At 47.0% G+C, this 23,252-nt stretch overlaps 1 protein-coding gene across 2 annotated transcripts in view; it reads left to right on the forward strand.

Moving 5' to 3' along the window:
* GNL3L (G protein nucleolar 3 like) overlaps nt 1-23,252 on the forward strand; it is a 37,059-nt gene that overhangs the window by 2,836 nt on the left and 10,971 nt on the right. For both annotated transcript variants that reach the window (XM_019019411.3, XM_004064224.4), the window contains exons 3-13: nt 7,931-7,992; nt 9,026-9,133; nt 10,175-10,291; nt 11,857-11,940; nt 12,109-12,244; nt 13,125-13,228; nt 17,134-17,278; nt 19,856-19,943; nt 20,461-20,635; nt 20,725-20,867; nt 21,185-21,321. In XM_019019411.3, the coding sequence (XP_018874956.2) occupies nt 7,931-7,992; nt 9,026-9,133; nt 10,175-10,291; nt 11,857-11,940; nt 12,109-12,244; nt 13,125-13,228; nt 17,134-17,278; nt 19,856-19,943; nt 20,461-20,635; nt 20,725-20,867; nt 21,185-21,321 (1,299 nt within the window). The remainder of the gene's footprint in view (nt 1-7,930; nt 7,993-9,025; nt 9,134-10,174; nt 10,292-11,856; nt 11,941-12,108; nt 12,245-13,124; nt 13,229-17,133; nt 17,279-19,855; nt 19,944-20,460; nt 20,636-20,724; nt 20,868-21,184; nt 21,322-23,252) is intronic.

Raw genomic sequence — 23,252 nt, forward strand, 5'->3', positions numbered from 1 at the left:
CTGTCCTCCTGACTTCCTTGTAAGAGAATGTTTACATTATGCCCCATTCTCAATTTACAGATGAGGAAACTGAGGCTTAGCAAGGTTAAGTGACTTGATCTGAGGTGAATTGCGATAAAAACATATCACACTGCCTGTAACCCCGACATGTCCTAACATTTTTCTCTATCAGTTGGTACCATAAGTTGTACTAGTGGTTAAGAGCGTGCCTGTAATGCCAGCTGCTTGGGAGGCTGAGGCAGGAGAATCGCTTGAGCCTGGGAAGCAGAGGTTGTGGTGAGCCAAGATCATGCCACTGCACTCCAGTCTGGGTGACAGAGTGAGACGCTGTCTCAAAAAAAAAAAAAAAGGAAAGAAACAAAACAAAAAAAGAAAAGAAAATGATAACATTTGGATAGCACACTGGCACTGTTTTCTGTGTGAATGCTGGCCCTGCCAGTGGACAGCTTGGTGGGAAAAAAATACATTTTTTATATAATCATAAAAATGTCATCAAGAATCATACTGTTAATACCAAAAGCAAATAATCATACTTTTATTTTATTTTTTATGTTTTTTTGAGATGGACTCTTGCTTTGTTACCAGTAGAGACGGGGTTTTGCCATGTTGGCCAGTCTGGTCTTGAACTCCTGACCTCAAGTGATCCGCCTGCCTTGGCCTCCCAAAGTGCTGGAATTGCAGGCGTGAACCACCATGCCCGACTAAATAATCATATTTATAAGTAACACAAGAAAGGTGGTAATTATACTTTATTTAGGAACATCTAATACTAGATGATAGAAATATTGATAGTGATGGAAAAGACAAAAATTACCTCGTTAAATAAAGTAGGATATATGCATACTTAAGAATTCTGGCCGTTTAAAAGATAAAGTAGTATCGTATAGAAAGATTATATGGAAAAACTGTATTGTGTGGAAAGACTATTAGATGGAAAGATCTTCAGATTTGCTAACTGAAAGAAGTTGGCCAACAGAACTACAGTATGTTACCTTTTATGGAAGAAAATGGGAGAAAATAAGAATATATATTGGTATTTACATAAAGAAAATGATGCACAATAAACTAATAAAGTGGTTTCTTGTGGCAGTGAGGGGACTGCAATGGATAGGGACAAGCATGGGAGGGAGACCTCTCAAAATAACACCTTTTTGTTTTCGAATCATATGACTATTACCTGTTAAAAATAAAGAATAATTCTACACATCTACATTAGTGAGGAAAATGGTGAAAATTAAATAGAAAAACTCCCTATGTGCACACAAAACCAAGACCTTCACTGGTAAATTGCAATTAATGATCAGACTAACTGGGATGATTGCTGGGAAAGATGGGGGGAGGTACCGTGTGGTGCAGCTGTCTGTACTCTGGGCTAGGGATATCTTGGACCCAAATGATAATGATTAAGTCTGGGAAGGTTTTTGAGGAGTGCTAAAGAGTGTTCAAATGCAGTTTTAACTGTTGTGCATTCTTTTAAAGTTTTAATTTTTTTCGAGACAGAGTCACGCTCTGTCGCCCAGGCTGGAGTACAGTGGTGTGATCTGGGCTCACTGCAACCTCCGCCTCCTAGGCTGAAGTGATTTTCCAGCCTCAGCCTCCTGAGTAGCTGGGATTACAGGTGCGTACCACCACGCTTGGCTAATTTTTTTTGTATTTTTAGTAGAGACGGAGTTTCGCCATGTTGGCCAGGCTGGTCTCCAACTCTTGACCTCAAGGGATCCACCCACCTCGGCCTCCCAAAGTGCTGGGATTACAGGCACAAGCCACTGCGCCTGGCCGCTGTTCATGTTTGAGTGGTTATTTTTGAAGGGGGGAGTGTTCTATCACTTAAAAAGTTTACAACTGGCTAGGCGAGGTGGCTCACGCCTGTAATCCCAGCACTTTGGGAGGCCAAGGTGGGCGGATCACTAGGTCAGGAGTTCGAGAGCAGTCTGGCCAACGTAGTGAAACCCCATCTCTACTAAAAATACAAAAATTTAGCCGAGTGTGGTGGTGTGTGCCTGTAATCCCAGCTACTTGGGAGGCTGAGGCAGGAGAATCGCATGAACCCGGGAGGCGGAGGTTGTAGTGAGCTGAGATCGCGCCATTGCACTCCAGCCTGGGTGACAGTGCAAGACTTTGTCTCAAAAAAAAAAAAAATCAAAAAAGTTTACAACTATTGGTGTTGGTGGCACAGGTGTATACTCCATGGAACTTGCCTGCCTGCCTGCCTTGTCTGCCTGCTGGTCAGTTACCAAACAGTGATAAAGATGTTATAGTAGGGCAATGGAGGGGCAAAGGAATTGCGGCTTTTTGCAGGAGCGCAATTGTAATAACAGACTGTGGGATGCTAGCTGGACAGGAAGGGAAGAAGGATGGCTGACAAATAAGGAACTGAGTAGAACGTTCAAGTCTCTAGGAGGTTGGACAAATGAGCTTGAAGATAGGAGAGAGGGGTGTCTGAGACTGCTTTCAGAAGTCCAAGCAGTTGCAGGTGGTTCCCCCATAGGTGTAACCATAGGAATGGGTGGGTGAGTGGCTATGATTGAGTGGAGATCTTTGGAGATGAAGATGTCAAGGAAGTGGGAAACCTAGATTGTTGGAAGGGTTGCCCAGTGATCTCCAAAGTCACCCAGGTTGTTGGTGGCAGGAGGTGGGTCAAAAGAAAAGCAGTGAACCAGGTGCTTCAGGTGCTTCAATAGATGAGGAAAAGTAAGCCATAGATGACAGGCGTAGCAGCCTAGTTGGGGCCTCAAAAAGAGCAGGGTTTTTATCCTATCCCTCTCCACACATTTTTGAGATGGAGTCTCACTCTGTCACCCAGGCTGCAGTGTAGTGGCGCTGTCATAGCTCATTGCAGCCTCAACCTCCTGGGCTCAAGTGATCCTCCTGCCTCAACCTTCTGAGTAGCTGGGACTACAGGCATTTGCCACTATGCCCCACTAATTTTTTTTTTCAAGAGATGAGGGTCTTTCTATGTTGTCCAGGCTGGGCTTGAACTGCTGAGCTCAAACAATCCTCCCATCTTAGCTTCCCAAAATGCTGGGATTACAGGTGTGAGCTACTACACCTGGTTTTTTTTTTTTTTCTTTTTAACAAGAGGGAAAAATAGTCTCAGCTTGGCACTGGTGAGTCTGGAGGGCTACGTTCTCTACCTACTGACCCCAGGATAAACATGTGGCAGTGAAAACAACAACCACCTTTTGAGAGGCCTGCAAGTGAAGCATTGTCCTTGGGAGAGCCAAGTATCAAGGCAGGAGCTTGGACAATTGATCCCAGGGAGAGGTTGTTAGGGGAGTGCTGATCACCCAGGTGGGAGTTTCAGAGAATGTTGTGGGAAATTTGATGCTACGGCAGAGGAAGGATGAGGGGAATGAAGTCAGTGGGTGTACAGGGACATCTGTGGGTGACAGTATGGGAGATGAGGGATTAACGAATACAGAGATCTGCTTTTGAGTACTGATGAATTGGTGATTTTAGGCCTAGATGATGTTGGTGGATGCATTGAGGCTCAGAGAGGTTTTAAAAAATTCTTCAAGGTCATATAGCTAGGTAGTTGTTGAGCCAGAGTAAGAATATCTGCTGGTTATAAAATGGTAGCTGTTTTCTCTCTGGAGTTGTTGAAAAACCTATGAGCAGAGGCTCCTGAGTGCTGGGAGGGGTGACTGACTGCACCCCCTTCTCCTTTTTCCCTCCCCTCTTCTCTTCTCCCCTCTGAAGCACATTCTTTTTCTCTCCAAGTGATGTGTTTTCTTTCGCTGTGTGCTTGTATCCATTGCAGGCACTCAGTTTCCAGGGAAGTTAGGCAGATGGAAATTGTTGAGTAAAATGTCCAGACCTGGTTCATTCCAAACCTCACATTTTTTTTGTTGTTGTTGTTGCAACATGAGTACTTTAGAAGAAAGGAGACTGGCGGTCTGTTTTGTGTTTATTTAAACTGTGTTTATTTAAATTCGACCCATTCACATTTGTTATGAGACGTTTATGTCTGGTCAGATTTCTACCGTCTTATTTTTTATTTATTTATTTTTTGAGACGCAGTCTCACCCTGTCACCTGGGCTGGAGTGCAATGGTGCGATCTCAGCTCACTGCAACCTCCACCTCCTGGGTTCAAGTGATTCTCTTGCCTCAGCCTCCCGAGTAGCTGGGATTACAGGTGCCTGCTACCATGCCCAGCTAATTTTTGTATTTTTAGTGGAGACAGGGTTTCACCATGTTGGCCAGGCTGGTCTCGAACTCCTGACCTAGTGATCCGCCCACCTCAGCCTCCCAAAGTGCTGGGATTACAGGTGTGAACCACAGTACACGGCTCTCTACCATCTTATTTTATATTTATTATTTATTTTGTTTCCTCTTATTCCCATATTTATGTTTTGCTAACTTGATGAAGTTTTTAAACAATCCTCCATCGGTAATTAAAGTTATGTTGGTAATTGTATTCATATTTATATCAAACATAATTAATTCTGTATTTATCACTTTACCAAAGTTAAATAATGACTGTTTTGTAACCTACCCTTTCAAAATGAAACCTTTAGCATGCTTTCATGCTTTTGCTTTTCCAACCCCCATTACTTGATTCCTGGATTTTGTTGAAATAATTTGGTATTTCAGTTCTGAGCTATTTCCTTATGATATGCTTCTTCGATTTTAAGAATCCTTTTTTTGTTGTTTTTTTGAGACAGGGTCTCACTCTGTCGGCCAGGCTAGAGTGCAGGTGTGATCATGGCTCACCACAACCTCTGCCTCCTGGGCTCAAGTGATCTTCCTGCCTCAGCCTCCTGAGTAGCTGGGACAACAGACATGTGCCATCACACCTGGCTAATTTTTTTTTTTTTTGAGACGAGTCTTGCTGTGTTGCCCAGGCTGGAGTGCAGTGCTGCGATCTTGGCTCACTGCAACCTCCACCTCCTGGGTTCAAGCAGTTTTCCTGCCTCAGCCTCTCGAGTAGCTGGGATTACAGGCGTGTGCCAACACGCCCGGCTAATTTTTGTATTTTTAGTAGAGACGGGGTTTCACCATGTTGGGCAGGCTGGTCTCAAACTCCTGACCTCAAGTCAGGCACCCGGCTAATTTTTGTATTTTTAGTAGAGACGGGGTTTCACCATGTTGGGCAGGCTGGTCTCAAACTCCTAATTTTTGTATTTTTAGTAGAGATGGGGTTTCACCATGTTGGCCAGGCTGGTCTTGAACTTCTGACCTCAAGTGATCCACCCGCCTTGGCCTCCCAAAGTGCAGGGATTATAGCTGTGAGCCATCGCTCCTGGCCTCAGTGATAAGTTTTAGTAGATTTCCTGCCCACCACTGTTTGTTTCCTTTAGCTTGGGATCTTTATTCTGATTTAATTTTTATTTTGCCAGTAGTTTTATCCAAAAGGAAACACAGAGCCAGGCGTGGTGGCTCATGCCTGTAATCCCAGCACTTTGGGAGGCCAAGGTGAGCCAATGACTTGAGGTCAGGAGTTTGAGACCAGCCTGGCCAACATGGCAAAACCCCGTCTCTACTAAAAATAAAAAAATTAGCCAGGCACAGTGGTGCACGCCTGTAATCCCAGCTACTCCAGAGGCTGAGGCAGGAGATTTCCTTGAACCTGGGAGGTGGAGGTTGTAGTGAGCTCAGGTGGCACCACTGCACTCCAGCCTGGGCAACAGAGCGAGACTCTGTCTCAAAAAAAAAAAAAAAAAACAGAAAGAGAGAGAGAGAGGGAGGGAGGGAGGGAGAGACGAAAGAAAGGAAGAAAGGAAGGAAAGGAAGGAAAGGAAAGAAAGGAAAGGAAAGAAAGGAAAGAAAGAAAGACAGGTGGTAATCTTTGCTCACCTGAAAATGTCTTTTTCTTACTTTCACAAAGTAAGAGTGATCTGTTGGTTAGAATTTTATCTCTTTATCTTTGGAGTTCAGAAATTTCATCAGGATATGTCCAGGGTATGTCTTTTTGGTTGTTAATCTTTTTTTTTTTTTTTTTGAGACAGGGTCTCTGTTGTCCAGGCTGGAGTGCAATGGTGCCATCATAGCTCATTATAACTTTGAATTCCTGGGATCAACCAGTCCTCCCGCCTCAGTTTCCTGAGAGCTAGGACTACAGGTGCATGCCACCACACCTGGTTAATTAAACTTTTTTTTTTGTATAGACAAGGTCTCACTATGTTGCCTGGATTAGTCGCAAACTCCTAGTGTCAAGCGATCCTCCCACCTCAGCCTCCCAAAATGCTGGGATGACAGGGTGAGCCATGGCACCCGGCCTTGGTTGTTAATCTTGCTGCTGCCTGTGTCTTTCCAGTCTGAAACCTCAAGCCTATGTTCAACTTAAGGAACTTTCATCTGTTATTCAGAAAATTATTGCTTCTCCATTTGTACCCTTTTCTCTTTCAGGAACTCCTGTTTAGATTTTAGCTGTCTTGGCTCTATTGTCCATTTTTTCTTGTATATTTTTGCTCATCTTTTCAATTTCTTTGAATTTTTGCTCTAAGTAAGCCCCTCCTTTGGTCTTCTAGCTTATTAATTTGGTTGTTAGTGATGTCTTTTTTGTTTTTCACTATTTCTATTGAATTTTTTTAAGAGACAGAGTCTCACTATGTTGCCTAGGCTGTTCTCGAACTCCTAGGGTCAAGTGATCCTCTTGCCTCAGCCTCCCAGCTAGCAACAGGCAGGTGCTACTGTGCCCAGCTTAAGTTTTGACTGTTAAAGCAGTCTGTGTTTGTGTATTTTTTTAAGAGATGGGGTCTTGCTTTGTTGCCCAGGCTGGATTAGAACTCCTGGGCTCAAGGGATCCTCCTACCTTAACCTCTCATGTAGCTGGGGCTACAAGCATGCACCACGGCACCCGGCTTTTGAATTTTTATTCAGTGTCAAGTTGTGGAAAATCTTTTTTTCTCACACAGTTCCTTTGAAGTATCTTCTTGATTCTCCTTAAGAATTTGCAGTAGCTCGAGACTAGCCTGGCTAAATGGCAAAACCCCATCTCTACTAAAAATACAAAAATTTGTATTTTTGTATACGAAGGCTGAGGCAGGAGAATCGCTTGAACCCGGGAGGCAGAAGTTGCAGTGAGCCCAGATCACACCACTGCACTCCATCCTGGGCAATAGAGCAAGAGTCGGTCTCAAAATAAAAAGAATTTGCAGTAGAACTTAAGTTCTGTTTCCTACCTTAACTCTGCAGTGGGAGCCAACTGATGTGATTGTGGAGCCTGTTCTCTGTGTGGTATTCTTGAGCTGCTCATATAATATATTTGTTTGTATATATCCTGACCTTCCAGAAACTCCTGTCTCTCTAGGAATTCCTCGAGCCCCTATGAAGGTGGTAAGAATTAAAGGGAGCCATTCTTCCCAATAGGCCAACTGTGAGCGGGTTGAGAGATGGGACTTCTTATTGAAGAAGGGGAGAGGCCTCATAAGTTCTTGGGCTTTGCTAAGTCATGATTGGAGAAGTGGTAGATCTCTTCTTTTTGTATCTGAGGGAGGCGGCAGCATTTTGGCTGAGTAGGTTAAGTCCCTTTGGAGGCAATGGCCTGAGCAGGGTCAGCAGGAAGGATGGTTCTTTCCCCACATACTGAGGGCATCTGCCCAGGTTTAGTGGGCTGGGACTCCTTAGATTACCTTCTCATGCTGCCAGCTCCCTCATCTCAGCCTGGCACTTAAATTGTTGAGTTTCCCCCAGTAGGAAGTTCTGGGGGAAAGAGGAGTCACAAGCACATATTCAGGTTTCTCTCTGTACAGAATTCCTCTCAGAATTATTTGAATTTGCAATGAAATAATGTGCAAATATTATATCCAGTACTTCCTCTGATACTATTGCTGCCATCCGCATCTCTTGTCTTGTGCTGGATCTAGACAGACATGGTATCTGAGGCTTCCTAGCTAGGTTCCCAGTGTGGCCTGGCCTTGATTCAGGTGTCAACAAATATCGCGTAGATGGATGACGGCTCTTTTCTTTCTTTTTTTTCTTTTGTAGAAAATAAAAAGCCAGGTGAAGGTTCCAAGGGCCACAAGAAGATAAGTTGGCCCTACCCTCAGGTAAGGTATGCCTGTTGTTGAGGGTAAGGTCAAGAACAGGTTGCTTGTCCTGGGAGAGGCCCACTAAACCCAGTAAATATTGGGTGACTCTGGACAGAGTGCCACATTGGAGTCAGTGGATCTGGCTTTCCCTGCTTCTCTGGGTGGCTGCAGCAGAGAATCAGCAGCATTTTTCCCAAGTCATATGCAGCTTCGTGCTTGATTTACCTTGGTAGGGATTATCATTATCCCCATGTTTTAGTTGAGGAAACTGTCAGTGAGAAAGTTCCTAGGTTCAAGGTAACGCAGCTGGGATTTGAGACTGTCTGATTCTCAAGTCCCTGTTTCTTATGGAGAAGAGGGAGGCCAAAACATCATCTTTGGTTCCTGGATCTCCTGGTCCTGCTGGGAAAGGTGTGGGTAAGTAAGGCTTGGGAAAGAGCAATGAGAAGAAGGTATAGGCCAGAGAAGGCTTGGATTCTCACAATTTAGCATGGGTGAAGCTCTCAAACTTTAACCAGTCCTCTAGAATCACCTGGAGGATGGGGGAAAACATCGATTGCTGGGCCCCACCTCAGAGTTTCTGATTCAGTAGGTCTGGCATGGCATCCCATGATTTGTATTTCTAGCAAGTTCCCAGGTGCTGCTGCTACTGCTGGTCTGAGGACCACTCTTTTGAGAGTCACTTATCTAGAAAGGTTTTCCCTGGGCCTTGGGAAACCTTCCCAGCTGCCCTTCCCCTCTGAGAGGTCTCCTGTCAGTCCCTGCCTAGCTATGGGAGAGAGGACCTCTACCCAGCCAGATGGGCAGATCTTTGGGGATGGAGCCCTTTTTGCCTCTCTCCTTTCTTTGTCCCCACAACTACACTTATATGAGAAGCTTTAACTCCTGCTGCTCACCTTGGGAGTGAGGGGATGAGAGGATGAGAGGATTGAGAGATAGAAGGGGCATTTATGAGGGGATGTTGTCTTCCTTCTAGGGCTTCTTGCTGCCTTTTTGAGGTGATTTCCATGGGTTCATTACCTCTGTTTTTTTTCTCTTATGTGGTGGCCAGCCTGCAAAGCAAAATGGGAAGAAAGCAACCTCTAAAGTGCCCTCTGCACCTCATTTTGTTCACCCCAATGATCATGCCAATCGAGAGGCTGAATTAAAGAAGAAGTGGGTAAGCTTTTTGCCTTGGTGGGGAGAGAGAGGGCCTGCCTTGAATGCCAGGTCCGCAGAAGTGTTGAATGGAAGGGCAAAGGCAAGAGTTGTTAGGGTTGTTGAGGCTATTTGTGGAAGCCGGGAGAGAGGGAGGTTACCATGATACTGGATTTATGTCTGCATTTGTTCACCACCCAGTCCATTGCTGTCTGGCTTATGCTTCCACTGCTCTGCTGACACTACCCCTGCTGGCCTCATCAGCGCCTTCCCTGACATCACATTCATGAATAGTGTTCTTCCCTCATCTTATTGGAATGCTCAGCATTTGAGGCTATGCTTTCTTTGAAGCATGTGGACTTTCTTGTCATCTCACTCTCCTGGATGTCTTTCTTCTTTGACTAGCCACTGACAGTCTCTTTTGCCACTTTTTCCCCTTTCTTATCTTTTTTTTTTTTTTTTTTTTGAGATGGAGTTTCACCTTGTTGTCCCGGCTGGAGTGCAGTGGTGTGATCTCGATTCACTGCAACCTCTACCTCCCGGGTTCAAGCGATTCTCCTGCCTCAGCCTCCTGAGTAGCTGGGATTACAGGCATGCACCACCACGCCCAGCTAATTTTGTATTTTTAGTAGAGATGGAGTTTCACCATGTTGGTCAGGCTGGTCTTGAACTCCTGACCTCAGGTGATCCACCTGCCTCGGCCTCCCAAAGTGTTGAGATTACAGGCATGAGCCACCCTGCCCAGCCTTCTTCCTTATCTTTAAATGATGAAGCATCCCAGGACCTTGGCTTCTTTCCATCTCTGGTCTTAAGTGGTTCCGCCTGCCTAGGATACATTCTCTCTCTGCTTTTTATACCCTCTTTTCTCTGCAACTCTTTTCTTCCCTTCATCTCTCTTTTTCTTCTTCTCAAACCCTCATCTCCTGATGTCATATCTTCCCTCTCCCTGGACCCTGCTCCTCCCACCTCTGCCATGTCGCACCATTTCCTCTGTCTGTCACCCATCCCTCCCTTAGGCTGCAGACCCAGTTAGCTCCAGTACCAGTGTGTGTTCACTTGTTAGGTTGAGGAGATGAGGGAGAAGCAGCAAACCGCCCGGGAGCAAGAAAGACAAAAACGCAGGACCATCGAGAGCTACTGTCAGGATGTCCTAAGACGCCAGGAGGAGTTTGAGCATAAGGTAAGAGTGCAGCCCTTGCCCCTGGGTAGGTTTGCTCAAAGCATCTTTTGCCGTTTTTCTGTGAAAGGGAAGAAGGTGTGAAGTTGTTGGAGGGGAACAAGGGAATCAGTGTAGAGAGGATAGAAAACCGTGGGGACGGACGAAGGGAGGGAGGGAGGGATAAAGGGAGATAAAGGGCCATTTTGAGCCTTACCCGTGACTGGACACCTCTGGAGAGCTCCTCTCTCCCAAGGTTGAGCCTGAAGACTGGGGCTGGTGGTGGAGTCGGGGGCTGGGAGAGTTACATGTGACCAGGGGATGGGGTTGGGGGAGAGGGAGCGAAAGTATGAGGAGAGGATTGAGAGACAGAGAGGAGCATATGTGAGGGGATGTTGTCTTCCTTCTAGGGCTTCTTGCTGCCTTTTTGGCAGATGTTCTTGTTTCACACACAGAATACACGCTTGCCAGCTCATACTCCCTTTTCTGACATGCAGTGTGTATGCCTCCCCCATCCTGTGTCCCTCATAGATTGTTTTTTTCACACCTCCCTCCTCCATCCCTCCCTTTCACACCCATGTGCACACTCAGGTCTCCACCTGGTGCTCGAGCACACGTATACACATAGGCGCACACATGAACCATGGGGTTCTGTCCATTTTTCTTCCAGTTCCCAGCTTTATTGGTTGGTCAAAGCTACTTTTTGGTGGCCTGAGACTCACATGATTTATTTTTTAAATTATTATTTTACTTTAAGTTCTAGGGTACATGTGCACAACGTGCAGGTTTGTTACATATGTATCCATGTGCCATGTTGGTGTGCTGCACCCATTAACTTGTCATTTACATTAGGTATATCTCCTAATGCTATCCCTCCACCCTCCCCCCACCCTACAATAGTCCCCGGTGTGTGATGTTTCCCTTCCTGTGTCCAAGTGTTCTCATTGTTCAATTCCCACCTATGAGTGAGAACATGCGGTGTTTGGTTTTTTTGTCCTTGAAATAGTTTGCTGAGAATGATGGTTTCCAGCTTCATCCATGTCCCTACAAAGGACATGAACTCATCCTTTTTTATGGCTGCATGGTATTCCATTGTGTATATGTGCCACATTTTCTTAATCCAGTCTATCACTGATGGACATTTGGGTTGGTTCCAAGTCTTTGCTATTGTGAATAGTGCCGCAATAAACATACGTGTGCATGTGTCTTTATAGTAACATGATTTATAATCCTTTGGGTATATACCCAGTAATGGGGTGGCTGGGTCAAATGGTATTTCTAGTTCTAGATCCTTGAGGAATCGCCACACTGTCTTCCACAATGGTTGAACTAGTTTCCAGTCCCACCAACAGTGTAAAAGTGTTCCTATTTCTCCACATCCTCTCCAGCACCTGTTGTTTCCTGACTTTTTAATGATCGCCATTCTAACTGGTTTGAGATGGTATTTCATTGTGGTTTTGATTTGCATTTCTCTGATGGCCAGGACTCACATGATTTTTTAAGCCTCCTATAGTTTACAAAGCCCTGCTTCTCTTTCTCGCTCTCTCCCCCTCCTCCCCTGGACCATTCTCTTTTTTTTTCTCCTTTAGGAGGAAGTTTTGCAGGAACTAAATATGTTTCCTCAGCTGGATGACGAGGCCACGAGGAAGGCTTATTACAAGGAGTTCCGTAAGGTACAGGGTTCCATTTCTTCAGGCTTTTGCGGGAGGGTTCCAGTCCAGCCCCTTTTCCTCTCCATTTCTGTTTTTTCCTGACTGAGATGGAGATTTTTGTTTCACAGGCCTGCATCACTGCTACCCTATCCTTTCCCTGCCCTCATCTCCTGGTCTTCTGCCCTGCAGGTGGTGGAATACTCTGATGTGATTCTGGAAGTCCTGGATGCCAGAGACCCATTAGGCTGCCGCTGCTTCCAAATGGAGGAGGCTGTCCTGCGAGCACAAGGCAACAAGAAGCTGGTCCTGGTCTTGAACAAGATTGGTGGGTGTTAGGCAGGATTGGGTGTGACAGGAAAGGTGGGCAGGCCATCTTTAACGTCTAGCTTGGACCAGACACTGAACCCAGCAACTCAGTGATACTCATAATAGTCATGCAAAGTAGAAATTTTTGTTCCGATTTTCAAAGCCTGTATCACAGAGTATGGTACAAGTTAGGTGTGGAATCCAAGCCTGTCTGCCTTTCAGTCCGCTGTTCTTGCCATTTTGAGCCTTCTCTGTTTTTGGACAACCCTGGAGAGTTCCTCCTCCCTCAACTCAAAGACTGGGGCAGAGGAGCACATGGGCTCAGGAGTCACTCATGTCTAGGGTTCAGCCCCCCGCCTGTCCTGATTCTTTTCTCTGAGATACTGGATAAGTCATGCCACCTCCAAGAGCTCCTGTTTCTCTAGCTGTAAAATGGGCCATGGGTATCCCAACCTCACAGATTTGTTGTAAGAATTAATGATAAAATGCTTGGTACATGGTGGTCAGTACTTCACACATGATAGCCATTCTTTTTAGGGTTATCTTTGACATTTGGCCCAACCTAGAATGATCCAGAGAGGGGATAGGAAACACAATATTTGGGGGGTCTCTGATGCTCCTGGCGCTGTTTTGGAAAGAGAACATTTGGGACCAGATAGCTGGTTTGTCCATTTTCCCTGAGGGAACAGAGGCCCCCTCAGGGAAGGCTAACGCATCCCATAGATCAGACTGTCCTTTCTAACTCCAACCTGCGGACTGGATGGGAATGACAGGGCCAGTTGAGAGACCTGTTGATGGTAGGTGGGCCTAGCTTTGGGTACGGGTGGAGGTGTCTTTGGAGGGAACCATGGAGGTGTTGTTCTGCTTACCAACCCCATCTGTTCCTATATTTACCCCAGACCTGGTCCCCAAGGAGGTTGTGGAGAAATGGCTGGATTACCTTCGGAATGAGTTGCCAACCGTGGCTTTCAAGGCCAGTACCCAGCATCAGGTCAAAAACCTGGTAAGCCTGGGGCTAGGGTCATCTAGCCGCTTTCAGGGTAGTTTGGGGCCAGAGCTGGGAGGGTCGTGACTTGGACTGGGACCTCCAGCCCTTTAGTAATTGAACTGGGCCTTCAACTTTGAGCTTTTTGCTCCACCGAGTGACTTTTTTTTTTTTTTTTTTTTGAGATGGAGTTTCACTCTTATTGCCCAGGTTGGGATGCAATGGTGCGATCTCGGCTTACTGCAACCTCCACCTCCTGGGTTCAAATGATTCTCCTGCCTCAGCCTCCGAAGTAGCTGGGATTACATGCACGCGTCACCATGCCCTGCTAATTTTTGTAATTTTTGTATTTTTAGTAGAGATGGGTTTCGCCATGTTGACCAGGCTGGTCTCGAACTCCTGACTTCAGGTGATCCACCCACCTCGGCCTCCCAATGTGCTGGGATTATAGGCATAAGCCACCATGCCTGGCCAGTGACTTCTTAATATTAGTTTCACTTGACTTCTTCCTGTATTATCACTCTTCAGGAAGCATTTCTTTTTTTTCAGTTGTAAGGATAAAACATAATGTCTATAGGGAATTTGTAAAATACAGTTAACTACTTGTTTGTTTGTTTGTTTATTTATTTGAGACAGAGTCTCACTCTGTTGCCCAGGCTGGAGTGCAATGGCATGATCTTGGCTTACTGCAACCACTGCCCACCAGGTTCAAGCAATTCTCCTGCCTCAGCCTCCCAAGTAGCTGGGACTACAGGCATGTGCCACCATGCCTGGCTAATTTTTGTATTTTTAGTAGAGACGGGGTTTCGCCGTGTTGGCCGGGCTGGTCTCAAGCTCCTGACCTCGGGTGATCCACCCGCCTTGGCCTCCCAAAGTGCTGGGATTACAGGCGTGAGCCACCACTCCCGGTCTAACTTTATTTTTTATTTTTTGAGACAGAGTCTCACTTTGTCACCCAGGCTAGAGTGCATGGCACCATCTCGGCTCACTGCAATCTCTGCTTCCTGGGTTCAAGTGATTCTTGTGCCTCAGCCTCTAGAGTAGCCAGGATTGTGGCTAAGTTTTGTGTTTTTTTTTTTTGGTAGAGATGGGGTTTCACCATGTTGGCCAGGCTGGTCTCGAACTCCTGACCTCAGGTGATCTACCAGCCTTGGCTTCCCAGAATGCTAGGATTATAGCTGTGAGCCACTGTGCACAACCAACTACTTGTTAACTTTAAAAAATACGTATACCTGCAATCATTTTTCTCTTTGAAACAAATCACAGTTCTTCCCAATTATATCATTAATAGAGAAATATGTATGCTTTGTAAAATATTAATACAGAAACTGATTGTTTCTGGGAGAAAAATTGGATACTAAGGGACATTTTTTTTCAATTTTGCATTGGATGTTAAACTTATTTAAAAATAAAGTAGAAAAAATAAAATTAACTACAGATAAAGCTTAAATACCCTTTCACCAGTCTCCCTAATTCTAGTCTCCTTTATTCATGCCCAGAGGTAACTACCATTGACAGTTTGGTGTGCATTCTTCCAGACTTTATTTATTTTAGATACAGATATTTAGGGTCTCAATTGGTCATCCAGGCCTCAGTGGAGTGACGTGATGATAGCTCATTGCAGCCTCAAACTACTGGGCTCAAGCCATCCTCCTGCCTCAGCCTCCTGAGTACCTTGGACTATAAGTGCATGCCACCATGCCAGGCGAATTTTTATCTTTTTTATTTTTGTAGAGATTGGGGGAGGGTCTTGCTTTGTTGCCCAGGCTGGTCTTGAACTCCTGGCCTCAAGTGACCCTCCCATCTCAGCCTTCCAAAGTGCGGAGATTACAGGCGTAAGCCACTGCACTCGGCCTTCTTCCAAATGTTATTCTGTGCTTTGGATATACATAGAAGTGTATATATAAAGAGGGAGTACTGTTTGGAAGTATTATGTATATCATTCTGTGGCTTAGTTTTTTTTCTCTTGGACATCTTTCTGTAGAGATGTGCCTTTTCGAGGCTGAATACAATTAGTTTCCAGTTTTTTATCGTTATAACCTGGGCTTCCACAAATACCCTTGCACATGTCTCCTTGGCACATGGGCAAGTGTGTGTTTGTAGGTGAGGTAGAGAAAGGGAGTGGCTGGGTCATAGCCTTTCTGCATTTTACCTTTACCTAGACACTGATGAATCACCCTCCGTGATGGCTGTACCAATTCATACTCCCACCAGTGGGGTAGATGAATGTGTGAGAGGCCTCTTTTCCTACACCCTTGGCAACATTTGATAGCATTAAACTTTTAAACCTTTCAGAAACATGATACCTTATTTACATTTTCTTAGCCTTTTTTAAATTTAAATTTAAATTTTTTTTGAGATGGAGTTTCACTCTTGTTGCTCAGGCTGGAGTGGGATGGCACGATCTCGGCTCACTGCAACTTCTGCCTCCCGGGTTCAAGTGATTCTCCTCCCTCAGCCTCCCGAGTAGCTGGGATGACAGGCATGTGCTACCACGTCTGGCTAATTTTGTATTTTTAGTAGAGACAGGGTTTTACCATGTTGGTCAGGCTGGTCTTGAACTCCTGACCTCAAGTGATCCACCTGCTTTAGCTTCCCAAAGTACTGGGATTACAGGTGTGAGCCACCGTGCCCAGCTTCTTGGGCTTTTTGATGGCAAAAATAGAAGCCGCCTTTTCTTTCTTTTTTTTTCTTTTTTTTTTTTTTTTTGAGATGACGTCTCACTCTATCGCCCAGGCTGGGGTGCGCTGGTGCAATCTTGGGTCACTGCAACCTCTGCCTCCCGGGTTCAAGCGATTCTTCTGCCTCAGCCTCCCGAGTAGCTGGGATTACAGGTGCGCGCCACCACACCCAGCTAATTTTTGTATTTTTAGTAGAGACGTGGTTTTGCCATGTTGGCCAGGCTGGTCTTAAACTCGTGACCTCAAGTGATCCGCCTGCCTTGGCCTCCCAAAGTGCTGGATTACAGGCATGAGCCACAGCACCCGGCCAGAAGCCACCTTTTCTAACAGCTGTATTTCATTTGTATTCCACTTTAAGGCTACAGCTTTTTAACCTGTTTCTTATTGATGGATATATAGGCTAATTCCAATTTTGTGATATTGGAAACAATGCTGTGGCTGGGCGTGGTGGCTCACGCCCGTAATCCCAGCACTTTGGGAGGCCAAGGTGGGCAGATTGCTTGATGCCAGGAGTTTGAGACCAGCCTGACCAACATGGCGAAACTCTGTCTTTACTAAAAATACAAAAGTTAGCCGGGTGTGGTGGTGCATGCCTGTAGTCCCAGCTACTTGGGATGTTGAGGCATGAGAATCGTTTGAACCCAGGAGGTGGAAGTTGCAGTGAGCCAAGGTTGCGCCACCACACTCCTGCCTGGGTGACAGAGTAAGACTCTGTCTCAAAGAAAAAAAGTAAGGGAAGAGGAGGGAGGGAATTCTGGGCAGAGGAGGTGGCATCAGGAGTAAAGGTTGGGATGGCTTTGTCCTGTGTGAGGAATTGAGGGAGGGTAGGCTGTGGGCCAGGCTCCCTCTCATCCCTGCGCAGGCAGGGAGGGTGGGCATCCCTGTTGTGCACACAGGGCACTGAAGCCTGGAGAAGGGAAGCAGGCTTTGCTGGACATAGGCCTGTGAGAAGTAGACCTGGAGCTCAAACCTGGCCTATTTAGAGCCAGGATGCCATCCTGCCACTGCCGAGGGAGGCAAGTGACATGTGTTGAAGCAGAGGCAGGGGCAGAGGAGACTGGAGACACAAAGACAGTGGAGGGGAATGGGGAGATGACACGTGTTCAAGATCTGTGTGAGAAGCCTTCCGTTTCAGGCTGAGGAGCTCAGTGATCACAGGGAGGCCCTGAAAGTTGGAAATCTGGGCTCAGACCTCATCTGCCACCTGATGTCTCTTTTGTAATATTCATTTTTTTTTTCCAGAATCGTTGCAGTGTGCCAGTAGATCAGGCCTCTAAGTCACTGCTGAAAAGCAAAGCCTGCTTTGGAGCTGAAAGCCTCATGAGGGTTCTGGGGAACTATTGCCGCCTTGGTGAAGTGCGCACCCACATTCGTGTGGGTGTTGTGGGTAAGACCTGCTGTGTGGTCATGGGGCTCAGGCTTCTTTCTTGAGCGGACACTTCGCTGGGGGAAAGGATCCTGGGAGCTTCATTGTCTTTTTAGGGGAGAGAGGAGTGGTTCAGGAAGGGTTTCGTGATTTGTAACTTGGATGGGTGGGCATCACTGCGTATTGAGTATTAGATTCATGGAGCAAATGCAGGGTGCCAGGCTTGGAGTTGGTACCATCTCATCCTATCAGAGCTATGGGAGGGTGGGGTGACCGTCTACCTTTTACGGATGAGAATTCTGAGTGAGGCTCAGAGAAGGGCAAAGGGACTTTTGGAGCCCAGCCCTGTGCAAGACAAGGCAGAGCTGAGGATCAAAACCTGGGCCTTTCTGGAGCACAGGTTTCTGAGGGAGGGATGATGGGAATGGAGTAGGGAAATTGAGAGAGGCAGAGATAGATCACCAGAGAAAGAATGTGAAGCCACGTGAGAAAGACATTGGAGAGAGCTAGACACTGAGAAGGTGTAGGTACGCATACCAGGATAGATACAGAAGAAGACACAGAGAACGCACTGAGAAGCCAGATGGCAGGATTGGTGGGGAATGGAAAGAGGAGACAAATTTACATGATGGAGGCATGTAAAGAGGGAGATACAATCAGAAACACCAAAAGGGACATAGAAACAGACATGCATACAGAGATCTGCCGAGGGAGACATAGGAAGGGTAGAGATAACCCATGTATGTAGAGAGGCAGACATGTTTTCTCAAAGAATGAGAGAGACAAACATACTACAGGGATAGAGACAGATTCAGAGAGAGACATACATGGAAGCAGACTGGACAAGGCTGTAGATACAGAGGAACACATACACATAGCTCTTAAGTACACATACAGATCCACAAACACACACACAGACCCACGCTACAGACCTAGAGATCCAGAGGAGGCACATCTAGCGAGACAGAACCAGAGTCAAAATGCATGTAGACCAAGCCCTTCCCACACACACCCACCCCAACGCTGCTCCCGCAACGCGCATAGAACCACAAGGAGGGCTGGATGTAGCAGCTCATTCATGCCTGTAGCCCCAGCACTTTGGGAGGCTGAGGCGCACAGATCACTTGAGGTCAGGAGTTTGAGACCAGCATGGCCAACATGGCGAAACCCCATGTCTACTAAAAATACAAAAATTAGATGTGTGTGGTGGCGGGCATTTGTAATCCCAGGTACTCGGGAGGCTGAGGCAGGAGAATCGCTTGAATCTGGGAGGTGGAGGTTACAGTGAGTTGAGGTTACAGTGAGTTGAGATCGTGCCACCGTTGAGATTCAGCCTGGGCAACAGAGCGAGACTCCGTCTCAAAAAAAAGAAGACACGCATGTGCCCACATACACCTTGACCCTCGAACATAATCACATACCCAGAGTTACAGAGGGACACAAATACCAGACATGTCACGATGAGGCAGGTATGTGTACCTGTACAGAGAGAAATAGAGACATACAGAGAGGAGGTTAAGGAGGCGCAGACAGGGAGAGAGTAGAAGAGACACCGTGAGACACATACAGAGAGGCATCCATGAAGTGACCAGCCCACAGAGATGAGGAGCATGGACAGAGGCTGACAGGAGTTGGCATGGAGGGAATTACAAATAGAGGCAGGATTGGTGGGGTGGAGAGAATCAGAGAGAAAAGAACAATGGCCAGAATGAGAGACAGACAAATTGGCAGAGAAAGAGGTGCTTAGATACAGAGACACAGAGAGAAACAAAGATAAGATAGAGAAAGAGACTGAGTGGGAGAGATACAAGAAAAGGAAAAAGTGGTGATACTGAGAATGGGAATGACCGAGAGAGAGAGAGAGAGAGAGATGTGTAGAGACTTCCATGCATGGTGATAATTTAGAATGAGAATGACCTAGAGAGAGGGAGGGGGGAGAGAGGTGTGCAGAGGCTTCATGCACGAGAGGTATACTTAGACATATACTTTTTTTTTCTTTAGGCAATCAGCTTTCTCGGGTTGAAACAAGCATATGCTTGAGACAATAGTACACACATGTAAATTGAGCACATACAGAAAGAGAACGGTGAGAATGAGGCCCAGTGAGGGGAAACACAAAGACATCCACAGGCTGAGAATGGCTGACAGATGCCCAAACAGCAAAATACACACCTCAGGTAGACAGCTGCACAGAGAGACTGGCATCTGGAGATGACCTCCATCCCCATCCATGGAATGATACACCCAGACAGGTTGTTCTCTGTTTCTTAGACATTTCTCGATGTCCACCTTCTGTTGGATTGTGCCACTGAGGCCTTGCATTGAGGACCTCTGCCTGGCTGATTGTGGGTGGGAGGTTGGTGTCACGTCTAGAAAGAGGGACATACCTATCTAGCATGCTCACAAGTGGAGGGGAGAGGTAGAAAGGCCCTGTAGGGGCTTTGTCAGGGCCTGGGGTGGGAAGGGAGGAGGTCAGGCTCAATTTTTTGGCTTCCCCATGGCCTGGTTACTACCCCTGGCTAGGCCTCCCTCACACAGGCTGGCCTGAGTGTTCCTGAGGGCCTCTTCTGCCCTGAGCCATCTGCTGCTATTTTGTAGGTCTTCCCAATGTTGGGAAGAGCAGCCTGATCAATAGCCTGAAGCGCAGCCGCGCATGCAGCGTGGGAGCTGTTCCTGGAATTACCAAGTAAGCACCTGCCTGCTCCTCCACTCCACAATTCCTTGACCCTACCATTTCCCCCCAACTCCCATGCCTTCAGCCCCTGTCCCTTTCCTTATCATGGACCATCCCCTGATGCTTTCCCCAGGCATGGGAGTCTCATAACCGTCATTTTCCTGATACACCCTAGGTGTGGGCCAGGTCCCCACATGGGTGGTTCCCATTAGCGCCTTGAAGCTTCTGAATAACGATGCAAGATTGGGTTACAAATGGGAGCTCTGTTGACTGGATGAAGCAGCTGAGGCTTGGAGAGTCAAGCTTGCCCAAGATCCTGCAGCTCAGTCCCCAGTGGCAGAGGATAGATTAGAATCAGCCTCAAGTCTGTAGAGCCCCAGTCACCCCTCCTCCAGCTCTACATCTCTCCACCTTCGTCTCTAATGCACCCTCCCCTCACTCCTTTACACTCCCACATCCCAGGCCCACCTTCGTGATTGGGGCTTCTACGATGCCAGGTACATCTGGGCTTTCTTCTTCCCCACCCCAGATTCATGCAGGAGGTCTACCTGGACAAGTTCATCCGGCTCTTGGATGCTCCAGGCATTGTCCCAGGGCCCAACTCAGAGGTGGGCACCATCCTGCGTAACTGCGTCCATGTGCAGAAGCTGGCAGACCCTGTGAGCCCAGTGGAGACCATCCTGCAGCGCTGCAACCTGGAGGAGGTCCGCAGCAGAGCCCTGGCTGATGCCCTGCCCTACTCTAAGGGCCCTTCATTCCTCCTCATGACTTCTCTCCTTCCTCCCTTCACCAGATTTCCAACTATTATGGCGTCTCTGGGTTCCAGACCACTGAGCACTTTCTGACGGCAGTGGCCCACCGTTTGGGGAAGAAGAAGAAGGGAGGCTTATATAGTCAGGAACAGGCGGCCAAAGCTGTCCTAGCTGACTGGGTGAGGTGAGGAGGGGGTTAGGGGTAAGGGTGAGGCCCGCTGGGAGCCTGGCTCCCCAAAGGGGCTCATCTGTGCTCATTGCCGCTGGGGCAGCTTGACTTCCTGGGTCTTGGGGCAGAGGATGGCCAAGGTGCCAGGTCATGTCCTGCTCGAGACTTTATGCCCAGTGATTATCCAGCAACTCAATTCTTTCTTGTTCAGAAGCCACTGTCTGGGTTTTCTTGTTCCGTTGCTGTTTCTGGCCTGCAAACTCATCGTCTCTTGGATTGTCATTGGTTCTCTCAGTGACAGCACCACTAATCTCCCCTATCTCCCAATGCAGCGGGAAGATCAGCTTCTATATACCACCACCAGCCACTCACACTCTGCCCACCCATCTCAGTGCTGAGATCGTTAAGGAAATGACCGAGGTCTTTGACATTGAGGATACTGAGCAGGCCAATGAAGACACCATGGAATGTAAGTGTGGGCAGGGTGGGTGCACTTGGTCTTGCACTAGTGGGGCCACACAGACCTGACAGCAAATCCCACTTTTGACCTCCCGCTTCCTTGGCTCTACTTGGGCTTTGGACAAGTTGCTTAAGCAGCTTGAGGCCTAATTTCTTTTTCTTGCAAGGTGGGGAATTCTAATCTGGCCCTGGCAGGGCAGGTTGGGGGAGGGTGGTTGTGAGCTTTCGGTAAATACGAAAGAAAAAGTGCCTGGTACCCATTGAGGTGCTCTGGAAATGTGAAGCTCCATTCCTGTCTCTTGGGACCTGGAATGGACTGAGACATTCTCTCAAAAACTCTCTAATGTTGCCTTAGGCTTTTTCACAACCACTTCAGGTCCACTTCTAGATTTTCCTTCTTACCCCTATCGGTGAGTAAGGTACCCAAGTCACAGAAAGCTGATATTTGCCAAAAGGATGTCAGCAGAGGTGGCCTTTGACCCAGTTCTCCTGCCCTGTTGAAGACTCTTCCAGCTCAGAGGAGCTGGGTGTCCAAAAGTATAGACTGCCTGGATTCAAATCCGAGCTTTGTTTCCTTTTTACTGTGTGATGCTAAACAAATTACTTCACTTCTTTGTCTCAATGATGTCATCTGTAAAATGGGGACAGTAAGTCCACCCGATAAGGTAGTTATGAGGATTTATTTAATAATGTAAAAGACATTTAGAACAACAGTGCCTGGCATATAGTAAATAGATGCTCAGTAAATGTTAGTTTTTATTAAGATGATTATTTGCTGGGGAACAGAGATGTGACTCTCAGAAACTCCTGAGAATGTTTGCCCTCAGATATTACTCTCTGCAGCCCTGGCTTGTGGCTCCCTGCTTCATTCTCTACACTGCCTAAGGAAGGTATCCAGTGCCTTCTGGGCTTGTCTGTAGACATTATGGGGTAGTTGAGGAAGCCTTGGCTAGCCTGGCTTCTAGATTCTCTGTTTTTTCTCTTGAGGTCCGGTAGTTTTCCTTCTCTGGGTCTTTTAGTGTCCTTGTGTTACACACGAGGTTAAGAGGACTTGCCTGCTTTCTAGTTTGTATTTCATGTGGCTTTGAGCAAGTCAGCCCCCTTTCTGAATTTGTTTCCTCTTTTTGTTTTTTTTTGAGGCAGAATCTTGCTTTGTTGCCCAGGCTGGAGTACAGTGGTATGATCTGGGCTTACTGCAATCTCTGCCTCCTGGGGTCAAGTGATTCTTGTGCCTCAGCTGCCTGAGTAGCTGAGACTATAGGTGTGCACCATCACGCCTGGCTAATTTTTTTTATTTTTAGTAGAGATGGGGTTTTGCCATGTTGGCCAGGCTGGTCTCGAACTCCTGGCTTCAAGCAATCTGCCTGCCTTGGCCTCCCAAAGTGCTGGGATTACAGACATGAGCCACTGTGTCTGGCCTTAGTTTCCTCTTCTGTTAAGTAGGGCAGTTGAGAGGGGTTTGAGTTTATGTTCTTATGATGATGCTTGACCCTGGCTGGATGTGAGGGCAAGAGGTGCTCCATCACTGAGAATACATTTTGGCCAAAGACTGAGGTCTGAGAAATTGAGAAGACAGTGAGGAACAGGTTTAGTGGTGAAGGTTTCCTGGAGGAGTTGGCCCTAGTGCTGGATCTTGAAGGGTGAGTAGGGATTAGAAGGCCGAGGGTAGGGAATAGGGGCAAAATTATAGAAGCAGGCATGAGGGTAGTGGGGCACAGGGCAGTGGGCACATCTGAGGGTTGCAGTAGAGGCCAGCTCCAGGCAAGGGGCCAGAGAGAGGAGGAGAAAGTCTGGTCCTGGGGAGGGAATCCCAGTGCCTGCCATTTACAGAGCAGCATCTTGGGCCAGAGCATTACAGACATCTGCCATGTCTCACAGCAGCCCAGTGTGAAGAGGGCTTGTGGAATTCCCATTTTCCACATGAGGAAGCTGAAGCTCTGA

The sequence above is a fragment of the Gorilla gorilla genome, chromosome X, assembly GCF_029281585.2.
Source record: "Gorilla gorilla gorilla isolate KB3781 chromosome X, NHGRI_mGorGor1-v2.1_pri, whole genome shotgun sequence".
NCBI lineage: Eukaryota > Metazoa > Chordata > Mammalia > Primates > Hominidae > Gorilla > Gorilla gorilla.